The sequence below is a fragment of the Neophocaena asiaeorientalis genome, unplaced genomic scaffold (genome assembly GCF_003031525.2).
Source record: "Neophocaena asiaeorientalis asiaeorientalis breed wild unplaced genomic scaffold, Neophocaena_asiaeorientalis_V1.1 scaffold114, whole genome shotgun sequence".
In the NCBI taxonomy this organism is placed as follows: domain Eukaryota; kingdom Metazoa; phylum Chordata; class Mammalia; order Artiodactyla; family Phocoenidae; genus Neophocaena; species Neophocaena asiaeorientalis.
This window is the reverse complement of record NW_020173116.1, coordinates 3,215,956-3,228,569: the sequence shown is the minus strand read 5'-3', so window position 1 is coordinate 3,228,569 and position 12,614 is coordinate 3,215,956. Positions and strand designations below refer to the sequence as shown.

At 45.8% G+C, this 12,614-nt stretch overlaps 1 protein-coding gene across 5 annotated transcripts in view; it reads left to right on the top strand.

The window, feature by feature from the left end:
• The window catches only part of REEP1 (receptor accessory protein 1), a 121,827-nt gene that overhangs the window by 72,194 nt on the left and 37,019 nt on the right, over positions 1 to 12,614 (top strand). For all 5 annotated transcript variants that reach the window (XM_024743768.1, XM_024743767.1, XM_024743766.1 and 2 more), the window contains exons 4-5: positions 1,086 to 1,206; positions 3,702 to 3,815. In XM_024743768.1, coding sequence (XP_024599536.1) covers positions 1,086 to 1,206; positions 3,702 to 3,815 — 235 coding nt within the window. The remainder of the gene's footprint in view (positions 1 to 1,085; positions 1,207 to 3,701; positions 3,816 to 12,614) is intronic.

The window sequence follows — 12,614 nt, the reverse complement described above, 5'->3', positions numbered from 1 at the left end:
ATGGGATGCATAAACACATGGCACGCAGGACTTTAAACTTCAGAATCGTATGTTATCTGTATCCTGAACTCTTTCTTTCGGCACCAAAAAGATCAAGACCTTTTTGCCTGCTGTTGGTTTCTTTAATTAAATGTAATTTTTTAAATTGAAGTAGAGTTGATTTACAATGATGTGTTTGTTTCAGGTGTAAGCAAAGTGATTCAGTTATATATTTTTTTCAGATTCTTTTCTCTTATGGGTTATTACAAAATGTTAAGTATAGTTCCCTGTGTTATACAGTAGGTCATTGTTGGTATCTATTTTATATATAGTAGTGTGTATATATTAACCCCAAACTCCTAATTGATGCCTCCCCTCCTCCCCGCCAGCCTGCTGTTGGTTTGAATAGGGTGAGTAGCATCCTCTTTCCTGGCAAGAGTTGGGCTCCCGTCCCTGCCTTTTGGGGACTAAGGAGATAGCCGAGGAGGGGAGGCTTTCACTCTCAGTCTGGCGATTCTTTGTCAGCTCCGCCCTACTGTAAATCCCTACTGTAAATCCTGCGTTTGTGCCTTCGTGGCCTCCAGTGAAGAGTGAATGACCGGGAAATTGGGCACGGCTGGTTGTGGCATCTGGGCCTACAGGAGCCCCGGCTCCAACCGAAATGAGCAGAGCTCGGACGGAAGCTCCAGGTGTTGTCAAGCACGGTCATAGGGTGATTGCTGGAGAGACCCCAGGTCCCTGGCTTGCTTGACAAGGAAAGAAAACACGAACCAGCTTTGGGAATTCCCTGGCGGTCCAGTAGGTTAGGACTCAGTGCTTTCACTGTTGAGGGTCCAGGTTCAATCCCTGCTTGGGGAACTAAGATCCCACAAGCTGAGCCGTATGGCCAAAGAGGACAAGAAAAAAAAAATGAACTGGCTTTCAAGAGGCCTTGGGCTTGTGCCTTGGATGTGCTTGTGTGTGCATACACCTTCATGGGAATCTGGGGGCCAGGCGGCCCTGTGCAGGCAGGAGAGGTGTCTGTGCCCCCAGGTCTCATGTTTCAAAGGCTCAGGGTGGAGTTGCTGAGAACCTAATGGAATGTGTATTTTCTCATCTCTCTCCAGGTTTCCATTCTATTATGAACTAAAAATAGCATTTGTAGCCTGGCTGCTGTCTCCCTACACAAAAGGCTCCAGCCTCCTCTATAGGAAGTTTGTACATCCCACGCTGTCCTCAAAAGAAAAGGTAATTTATGTTGCTCTGCCTTGCACTCCTTCCAGCGAGTGAAAAAATTTTAAAAAGTGATTAAAAAAAAAAAAGGCAGGTTGTTTTATTGCAGGAGGCTCTTAATTGACTCTTATTTCCCCCCTCCAACATTCGTTCCTTCTAATCTTTCTTTTTTAAGTCTATTTTTATGACCTGTTTAGAAATAGTGGTGAAATTCTCCAAAGGATGTTATTCATCATTATTTATTGTAAAACATTTCCATACATTGAAACAAAAAGCAGAAAAGATTCACTCATAATTCAACTCCCCAAACTGAATTTCCTTCCTTTTATCAGGCTCAGCCCCTATCCTTTTGCAGATAGGATTTTTACATAGACTATTAAAATACTTTAAACACTTAACATAAACAGGAACGTTGAAGCCTAGAGAGATTAAATGATTTGAACTTGTACCCAGATAGCTACTAACAGAGACTGGAATATAATACATTTCTAGTATGTTTGCTTTATTGTTCAATGATAAAACGTATGCTACCAATGAAATACCTGCTACTTTAGTAATTATCAGTCAATAAGTATTAATGAGAATAGTCATAATAATTTGTTTCATGCTATTTATCATTTGTGTTTGTTTCGCTTCAAAGTACTTCACATCCATCCTTGAAATGAAAATGCAGGTTTGTCTATTGTCAGAGATGGAAAAAATAAGATAGGGAGAGATTGCAGGAAGGGGTCAACAATAACTAAGGATTCAAGGGGGAATTACAACTTACACCTCTTGAAAAGAAATTTAAGCTACTTATAAGATAATGTCACTGTCTATAAAATTATTTTTTGTTTAACGTCTCCACTGAACCTAATTTCCTGGATTTGTTTTCAATGGATTGTTCCATTGTTTTCTTAAGATTTCATACAGTAATAGATGCCGAGACCACTAAAATAAACATGACCTCTGTCTTATTAATTTGTTTGGTAGCTCCTTTTTTAAGTTCAATCCAGTCTGTGAAACGTTTCTTTAAAATAAAATTTTAAGCGTACGTTAAAAAAAAAAAAAAAGCCACTCCAAACCAAGAGGCAACAACAAAAAAGCTGAGCAGATGCAATATTTATCTTCTGAGATCTTAGACATGATGGCATAGCATCCTTTCTCACTTGGTCTTCCTAATGACCCACGACAATCACCACACATAGTATATAGTTCCCTCTGTTGACATCTTAGAATAAATTCTCAGGACTGGGATTACTGGGTCCAACATTGTATAACTCATTAATGATATTACATGACTTTCCAAACTGATTGTGTGGTCGGATACTACAGTATGAATTAGGAGCACTGTTGGTGGCTTGATATATTCATTTCTATTGCTTCTGAAAGTTGGATACTTTGGACTTCCAGGGGAAGCCTTTGAGTATATCGGTTGGATGAGCAGGCTACTGTAGACGTTTCTGAGAATCTGTTTAGGAACTAGGACACACTTCCCGTCTCAGAGGGTGGATTTTGAGGAATGGTAATCCCTGTCTCAACCTGGTTATCAAATCTCTATTCTTCCTACTTCCCTTTCTCCAAACGCTGGACTTACCCTGAAGCTGCCAGTGTAATTTCCATTGAAAGGAAGGTGACTGACTCTTAAGAGCTGCCAAGAATCACTTCTGGAGTCGGCCAGGGGTCGCAGTGGAAACTTAGTGCGGTGACTTCTTGAAGAAGCTTAAACAAGGACAAGGCAGGGGGTTGACTGCCCACCTGCATACCCCAAAGCAGGAAGGAAGTGCACCGATGTGCTGAACTTCAAATGAAATGCAGGCCAAGTGTCATTGACTGAACTCTGCAATGAGCTCCTGTGATTCCGAAACAACTGTTTTCTTAAAACAGTGACAACTACCCAAACCAAACAAACAAAAAGAATGAGCCAACGTTGATTCAAATTTGAACTGAACCAATATCTTACCTGGTCTCGGTCCCTGAAGTAGATGTCAGTCCTCTTTCCCACCTCACCTTTACCTTGTGGTATGATGCTGGATGACCTCTAATTTCTGCTTTTATTTTGTTATCTGTAAAATGATCTTCTCTATCAACAAAAATAACACCTATTTCTTTCTGTGTCCTAATCCCTCCCATCGATATGTACATGGGGAGGGATTTGGGTATCGTATGAAATAGCTATGGAATAACAGAATTTCAGAGCTGCCGGGGCCTGACCTCCTTGAGATAAGGAAGATGACAATGGTTCTTGGTTATTGAAACCAGCCACTGTATCAGGTGCTTTCCTGGAATGATCGCATGTAATCCTCACCTTGCTCCACAAGTTAGGTGCTACCAGGGTCCTCGTTTTTCAGAAGACAGAACCGTGAATAGAGGCTAAGTTCTTGCCCAGGTCCGACAGCCAGTTAGTGGCAATGCCAGAGAGAATGAGTGATTGGGCACAAGCCCCCAAGCTCAGCGCTCAGGAGAAGGGAGAAAGAACAGAGATTTATTTGAGCTTTCCAACTCAGTGTGCCTCTGTTTTCCTTTGACAGGAAATCGATGATTGCCTGGTCCAAGCAAAAGACCGAAGTTATGATGCCCTTGTGCACTTTGGGAAGCGAGGCTTGAACGTGGCGGCCACGGCGGCGGTGATGGCTGCTTCCAAGGTACCATGCTGGGACCTGACCGCCGTGGCTGTAACTTGCCCAGAGACAGGCTAAGGACCGATCAGGTTCCTCATCCTTTTTGGGGTCCCATTGAAAATCTGAGGGGAAAAAGGGTGAATCTTGCCCCCAGAAAACTGCACACCCCCACACACAAATGATTTATGCAATATTGAGAGGTTCCCAGAGCCCCTGAAGCTCATCTGTGGGTCTCAAGAACCTCTAAAGTACTTGGAGTGTAATCCTTGGATGCAGAGAAGAGAGAAGGGGAGGAGAGGGAGCTCTTCTCTGCAATTTCCTAGGGTGCATTGGGAGAGTCACCTAAATAGACAGGTGCAGAGACTTATTACCTGAGTGAGTGGGTGTACTCCATGCTCACGTGGCCCCACAGATCCAGGGGAAGGAACCCAGGGTCCTAGAATAAGTTGAGTGGTTGAAACGTGGAGGATAATGATATGTGTAGCAGCAGTAACTAGAGGTAGAGGAGGTTTGAAATAAATACTGGTCTTGTGGGATATTGTGATATAAGCAATTACTTCCTTCTTTTTTCCACCCAGCCCTGTTCAAAGGCCCTCTGTGTTCCTTCCCAGCTTCCTCTCCCATTACATTCTCCTTGTCGCTTTGTCAATTTCTCGTTATGTGCTCAGCCCTGAAAAATTAAAATTGGTAGATGTTTACTCTCAGAGCAAATTCAGCAGATTGCCCTAGTGTTTCCTGGTGACAACACCTTCCTCCAAATCCAAAGGTACAGTAGGGGTCTACAGTTGGCTGAGGGTGGAGGAAAGGCAGTTATGCTTATGTCTGGAGAGATACAGTGGTTGGGAGGTGAGCTGTATTAGCAAAGGGAAGCTATGAATCCTGGGTGGCAATGTGAGGGTTTGGGGGAAAGAGAGGGTAGAGCTGTGAAAGGGTTTGGAAGAGGACAATTAATACAGATCTTCGTGCTCCATGGGCTCCCAGTGGATGGTGGGATGGAGGGTGTTGATAGCCAGTTGGGTCAGGGGACTGAGCTGGGTTTTCTGGGCCCTGAACCAGGGAGAGGCACTTTAGGAGCATTTCTGGGAGAAAAACTTAGCACACAGGGCTGGGAGTTTGAAAAGCACCTTCCACATAAAGTCAAGGAGTTCTGCAGACAAAGGCTGGCGGGGAGACAGGAGAACCAAAGGGGAGTGATTCCTATTTCAGAGAAGGACCAGGTGCTTCTGTAACACAGAACCTCCGCTGGTACCTGGAGGGTCCCTGTCCACCTTAGGTACAATAGTAGCTGGCAAAGTGATGAATCCCAATGAGTATCATTGGAGGGGAAATTCCGCTTTGGTATCTGGAGGAGATGTATGAGGATTTACAAAGAGCAGTGAATTCTAAGATCCTTCTGTTTGAGATGCAGTCGTTTTAGGCTTTTGTGTTTAAGCTGACAGAAAAGAGAACTCAGAATTGCTAAATTCTGAATTCATCAGGCTAACTTTGCCACACAAAGCTACAGAAGCCTCCCAGGCCCTCTCCCCACCCCACCTTTGCTTCTGCACCTGAAGGAATATAGGTTACTGCTCTTTTCTCAGCTCAGTTGTAGAGTGTCCGTGTGGTATATTTATCAGGGTGGCTCAGTACCGGTCACCGGGCCACTCAGCCGTGTGTGTAAATTATATTCTTATGGTAATTCTGTAGGGCCATCCTTTTCCAGGTCTGCCTCAAGCTAGAACCTCCTGAGTCTTGATACCATCTTGGCCAGTCACCGCCAGTCCCTCTGACCACCGGGGAAGCCCGTGAGCCTAGGCCTCCAGCCGGGCACCTTACAACTAACCTCAAGGAAGCTCTAGATAGTCTGAAACTTGCCTCAGAAAATAACTGCTCATTCGTTCTTTCTAGTTGGGCTAAAGTAGTGAGGGACGCCTGCTTCCTGCTGAATTTGGTTTCAGACAAGGAAATTTTCTGCCTTGTGGGGGCTTTGCTTTTCCTCTCTAAATATCTTGAGAGAGAAAACACTCTTCTTTCCCCAAAATAATGCCCTCTGTTTTTGAAACAGATGTGTACTTTAAAAAAGAAAAGAAAAGAAAAAGTAAAATTCAACCTGGCTGAGGGATAGATCAGCGGTTTCCATAGTAACAATGGACCACTCCAGGCCGCGGCCAAAGGATGATAAGTTACCACTGGGTTCAAATCTGGCTTTAGTATACAAACCACCTGGGAAGCTTTGTTTTTCATTTTTAAACAGATTCTCAGATGTGCTGAATCAGAATCTCAGGCAGTGAGCCCTTGAATCTCTATTTTTAACAAGTTCCCCAGATGATTTTTTAAACAGCCAACTCGGACTCCCCTGGTGGCTCAGTGGTTAAGAATCTGCCTGCCAACGCAGGGGATACGGGTTCGAGCCCTGGTCCAGGCAGATCCCACATGCCGCGGAGCAACTAAGCCTGTGCACCACAGCTACTGAGCCTGCGCTCTAGAACCAGCAAGCCACAACTACTGAGCCTGTGTGCCACAACTACTGAAGCTCCTGCGCCTAGAGCCCTTGCTCCCCAACAAAGAGAAGCCAGCTCGATGAGAAGCCCTTGCACTGCAACGAAGAGAAGTCCCCACTCACCACAACAAGAGAAAGCCTGCGTGCAGCAACAAAGACCCAACGCAGCCAAAAATAAATAAACAAAATAAATAAATATATTTTAAAAAATAAGGAAATAAAATAAACAGCCAACTCTTTACAGGCCGCTGCCTGAGGGCCCATCCAGAACCATACACCACCGGTGATGAGGGTTAAAACAGTTAACTTTTTTAACATTCCTGGAATGCAGATGTAGCTCCCTAGAAGCATTAACCTTGACCATGAGAAAGCTGAGTCCAGAGCAACCTTGTCGATTACCCCCAGGGGAACAATCAAAGCAATTTTGTGAAAAAAAGACACTCTGCCCAGTCACAGTGGCTAGGGTGACCATATACTGTTCAAACAGGACACATCTGAGAGTGAAACGGTGCTATAATTATTATGCTGGGACAACGGGTAGAAACTAAGTCTGTTCCAAGCAAACCGGAGTTTATGGTCGCCCTACTCGTGGCTCCATTTTACATCTCTTGGACCCTGCCTGTCTCCTCCCAGAAAACACCCTCAGCCTACAAATCAGTTCTCACTGTAAATATCCACTGCATTTAGCCAAACAGTTGCAGGAGAGAGGGTGAGGGGACTGAGAGCCTCCCTCTGAGTTCAGACAGATTGAAGGGAGGCTGGGACCAGGTGACCGGATGAGGGCGGTCACTCCTTCCTCATCTGCTGTATTTTCCATCCTTTGATGGCTCCCCAGGAGGAGACTGCAGAACTTAACCAGAAGAGTGAAAGATCTTCTGCCTACACTTTTAGTTAATCCTTTTGTTCCTTATAACTTTGAACCCTGAGCCCTTTCTCTAAAAAAAATGAATGTTTGCAGGGTTTTGGGATCATCATAAAGTGTGAAGAAGCTTTGTAAACCATATCATTGTACAAATATAAGTTGTTATTAATGTTAATGTTTTATCTTAGAATAGAAAAGCTAAAACAAACAAACAAAATTACACATTGGAAATTTCTCCCCAGGCCTATTAACCCCCAGCCCATCCCCCAGTTTTCCCCAAGGTCTAATCCTTGTCCCCGGGAAGTAGTGATACATTTTTTCTTTCAGCAAAAGCTGCTCTGTCTCCTTCCTAGGGACACACATCGGTAGTACCTTCTTTCTAAGTGTCCCTAGTCTCTTGGCTGGCTCTGAGCTTAGATATTAGCTGTTTCCCAGCCAGTGATTCCACCCAGAGGGAAAATTGAGCCCCACGTCTTTTTAAGACCAGAATTGGAAATCTCTCGCTTTTTAAAATTAATACTCTAGAAACTCATTAGTTAAGCAAAACACATTCTCACGGGAAGAGAAACAATAGTGAGAAAAACCAATTGATCAAGAGTTTTAAAACTGTCAGGTAGTTTTAAAACTGACTTCCCTGGCGGTCAAGTGGTTAAGACTACGCCTTCCAATGCAGGGGGTGTGGGTTCGATCCCTGGTCGGGGAACTAAGATCCCCCATGCCTCGTGGCCAAAAATTAAAAACATAAAAAAAAAAAAAACCAGAAGCAATATTGTAATAACTTCAATAAGGACTTGAAAAATGGTCCACATAAAAAAAATCTTCCAAAAAATCCCCCCAAACTGTGAGGTATCCAGGCCACCTTATTCCCCTTGACATTTGGACCATATCCTAGGTCTCTTCCACCTTCCCACTTCTCAGGCCTGGTAAACCAATCTTGCTTTCGACCTGTCTCATAACTTGAAAAATAATGCCCTTTTACTTTCCCTGGAGATCCTATCCCTAGAACGGTTCCAGTGCTGACAATAGTGTTATTAAAGTCACCTGTTTAAGACAGCTGGTCTAAGTAAAGCTGGCGTTCTGTGAATTAGGGATGCTTCTTCCCCAGATTGCGTGTGGGCTTTTTCCCCCCTAGAATCTAGTATTTCCTGTTAGATCGTGAGCTTCTGGCCATGAGTGACTCTGGATTCTTTTCCTTTGTTTCTTGCTTAGAAAAAACCCCAAACCAAACTTTGCTAACTTGTCTGGTGTTTTGCACTCATTAAACCTTGTTGATGGATCTGAAGAATAAACTTATTGCTGCCTCCAATCCTGCTCTGCCCAAAATGGTAGCCACTTGCCGCGTGTGGCTATTTAAATTAATTGAAATTAAGTAAATTTTAATATTCAGTCTTTACTCACCCGCTTTCAAGTCCTCGGCAGCCAGTGTGGCTGGTGGCTGACACAGGGATAGAACGTTCCCACCATCGCAGAAAGGTCTCTTGGGCAGTACTGTCCCAAGCCTTCTGTTAAGCCTCTTGGGTTCTCCTTTGCCTTATTTCCATCTTCTCGCCTGCAGTGCTCTGCTTTGACAAGGGCCCCTCCCTTACCCACTTGGCCCTTTGGGGCCTCTGTATATGAGGTTCACGAGGAAAACGGGCAGATGGAGACTCAGCCTACGGCATTGCCCATGGTGGATCTTTCCGTTTCTTCATCTTCTCCCCTGGTCCGGCTCTGCTTTCACACCGTGACCTCCACTTTGCTGACTTGCCAGCCAAAGCTCAGGTACTTTGCCTGCAGTTATGGTCAGTGGCCACCAGGGTATAGCCCAGCCTTGGTTATAGCCCTAGCATCTGAACGCCTAGGCACAATTACAGAGAGATAAATTATAGTGTTTTCCCACTCATTTAAAAAAAAAAAAATTCCCACTCAATTTTGCTTTAAAAACAAACTCTTTAAACAGTTCAATATAGTTTTAAAAAGTGTCCTCTCCCTCTGATCCTTATTTTTTATCCATCACTGCTTTATCTAAACCTCTTGCTTGAATACAAATACTGCTTTCAAACGACATGGAACTTTATTCTTGGAACCAGAAGCTCATTCTGGAAAGTTCATAAGCCTAGTGATTTGGGGCTTCTGACCAGACTGGAGTTGTTTGCCTTTGCCTTTGTTTTCTTTCTTGCCAAAAAAAACCCCACAATAGGCAAAAGCAAAAACTACCTGTTGACGATTAATCAGAGGGCAGGTGTTAATTTTCTTTTTATAAAACCTCCCTGTATCCACTCATGCTTTGAATGTATGTCCAAGGAAGAAGAGAAGACTGCTGTGCCTTTTGGATCCCCGTGTCTCCCTTGTCTGGCTTCGCACACTTGTGTCTGCTGAATCTAAGTGGCTGAGGACTCTAGGAAGTTTCATGCTCGTCCCTTCACCCCCTCAGAGGAACATTTCCCAGCCGCTGCGCTAGCTTGTGTCAAGTTAGCCCTCTTCCTTCCGTTTAAGCCAAGGACTGTGTAACATAAAAGTAATATTTAGAGTTTACCATGGCAACCATTTAAACACCAAGATTACATAAACTGTTATGGACAACCTGCTGAAAACATTTAGGTAGAGGGTAGGGAATACTTCCCTCCCAGACAAATCACTCGCCTTTGTTCCTCGACACCCTGTCTTCCTCCCGATGTTTCTACTTGGAATGTTACCTCACCTTACCCCACTCCATAGATGGTGAGGTGGATTGAAACAAACAAGAGACTCGGTCTCACAAGTCAGCAGAAGGCGGAGTTGCCGGTCTGATATTACTTGCCAAATCTCTGTTCCAAGTTCGTCTGTGGAGATCATATGTAGCTGGAGGCATCGAGGGTCCCAGTGGAAAGAGAGAAGCCCACCTGCCTGCCTGACCTCTGAGAAGAGCCTGGTTGAAACCTGGGAGGTCTGAGAAAGCACTTGGCTGTGGTGATGCACCTTCCTTCCTGGTCACCTCCTCCCCCCGACTCCTGTCTCCTGGCTCTCCCTCCTCCCATCACTCCCTCAGTGTTGGGGGGAATTCTCCAGGGCCCCGCCTTGCTCTCCTCTCCATCCCAGAGCCACTCATCCTTTCCCTCACCTTCAGCTGTCACCACCTGTTGCTCCTGGTTCCCAGATCGGCTCCTCTCCCAGGTCTCAAGTCCAGCATTTCTGGTTCTCTGAACATCTCCTCCCTGTCTCCTGGTATCTTCAGTCAGCATCTCTCTAACTCCAAGTGTATCCCTGCTCTTGTGTCCCAAATTTCTGATGATGACAAAATCACCATCCTCTCTGGACCCCAAGCTCCAAATTTCAGTCATCTTTGAGTTCCTCCTTCCTCCGATTGACTCTTCGAGTCCTGCCCATTTGATAGCCCTTCCTTCCTTCCTTCCTTCCAGGCCCTCTTCCAGGCACCCTCCCTTCTAGCTTGGACTGTTGCAGTAGCCACTCAAGGGGCCACTCTCCCTTCCTGTTTGAGGCCTGTGCATTTGGCCCTGATCCCAACCTTCCTGTCTAGTCTCTCCTGACCTTTCTGGTTCTTGTATACTGTACTTACAGCAACACCTTCAGTGCTGTTCTAGAAATAGCAACTCTGCTGTTTCTAGAATTTTCTCTTTCCTGCCTCTACTGATGCTAGTTCATCTGCCCCTGTTCCCACCTGTTTGAAATCCTGTCCACCCTTCAAGGTCAAGAGCCACCTCCTTCACAGCAGCCTCCTTAGATTCCTGGTGGAACTGGTCTCTCACTTCGTGGCACCCCAGTGGCCCTCTTGTAGTCATTTATATCCATGTCTTATCTGCACGCCTACTAGGTGCACGGTAAATGGTAAAGGGATGAAGGATGGCTGTTCATATTTTTAGCTGTCACAGCCAGGAGAGCAATGCTTAGCAACAAGTATGGCTTTGGAAATATGCAGACCCAGGTTAAAAAAATCCCAGCTCCAGGACTTCCCTGGCGGTCCAGTGGTTAAGATTCTGTGCTTCCAATGAAGGGGGTGCAGGTTCGATCCTTGGTCGGGGAATTAAGATCCCACATGCCACGCGGCCTAGCCAAAAAAACAAACAAAAAAACCCCCACCTCCCCCACTTGCTGTTGCACCTCTATGAGCCTCAGCCTCTCCACCTGCAAAATGGGCATGATAATGGTTTTTGCCACAAAACAGTCATGAGTCGATGTCCATAGAGACTTCCCAGGAGGCAGAGCTCATGCTGAGGCTACCTGTTGGTCACTTCTCCTGTGTCAGTTTGCTCTCTAAGGTTGACCATGATCTTCACTCACTGTTGAACCAATAAGAGAAACAAGTCCGATGCTGGCATTGGGAAGTTATTTACAGTCCAGACTCTTGTGGAGAGGAGGCTGTCTCCTGCTTGTGCGGATCTCTTCCCGTCTTTTCTCTGTGGTGCGGTAGCTTGGGCACAGTTGGGGCGTTGCCTGTGCCCTTGTTCCTCCCTGTCCACCTTGCCTGTGCTGTGTGGCGCTGGGCAAGCCACTCTCCCACCCTGGGCTTCAGGTCCCTCATCCAGTCGGGCTCTGGGCCCGACTTCCGCCTCCTCGTTCAGCCTCGAGGAGAGCAGTGTCCGAGTGGCGGCAGTCTATATAACACGTAAGCCCCTGCCCCCCACCCCTCCGAGAGAGAGAGAGAGAGAGAGAGAGAGAGAGAGAGAGAGAGAGAGAGAGAGACAGAGAGAGAGAGAGAGAGAGAGAGAGAGAGAGAGAGGGAGAGAGAAAGAGAGAGAGAGAGAGAGAAATGTCAACCTGTGGGTTGTTAGGACAGGAAGGAGCCTTAGGTGCTACTTACTTCACAGGGGAGAACACCGAGATCCCATTGCCCAAGGTCATGCTGCTGTTGGATGCCCAGCTGGGCTGAGAGCGATACTTCAGTTCCTAGTCCTGTGTTCCTGCATCACTCCAGACACCCCCATGGCCCCTTCCCCTCCACACACACTGAACTGACAATTCCTGGCCACATTCTGCTTGGATCACACCCCCAGGCCCTGAGGCCCCATGGCTGAGAGCCTGAGGGATGCCTGTCTGCCACTGAGAATTCTAGAGCCAGTCCCAGCCCAGGGTACTTTTAAGGTTGTCTGCCTACGTTTCTGACCGTTTTGTCTGGAACACCTCTAGGAGTCAGGAAGGTACATTCATATGCAAGAGACAGCCAGCAACTGCCCCCAAGGCAGGCTCCCACTTTGCCTTGAGGCAAGGCTGGGGCCACACTTAAATGCAGGTGGTGGGTGGCAAGTTACCTTAAGAGACTAAAGATAGTTTCTTTAAAGCTTTATCACTGTGTCCTAATATAACATGGTAAATCAACTCTACTTCAGTAAAAAGAAATTAGGATATTGAAAAGCAAAACAAATAAACAAAGCGTATCACCGTGATAAAGTGGGAAGTTGTAAACGTAGCTCCACCTTTCACTGAGCAAACTTGTCTTGTGGATGCCCCACCTTTGGGTCCCCTACCCGACTCCTACTCCTTGAAGAGAGATCTGCCACAACTTTAA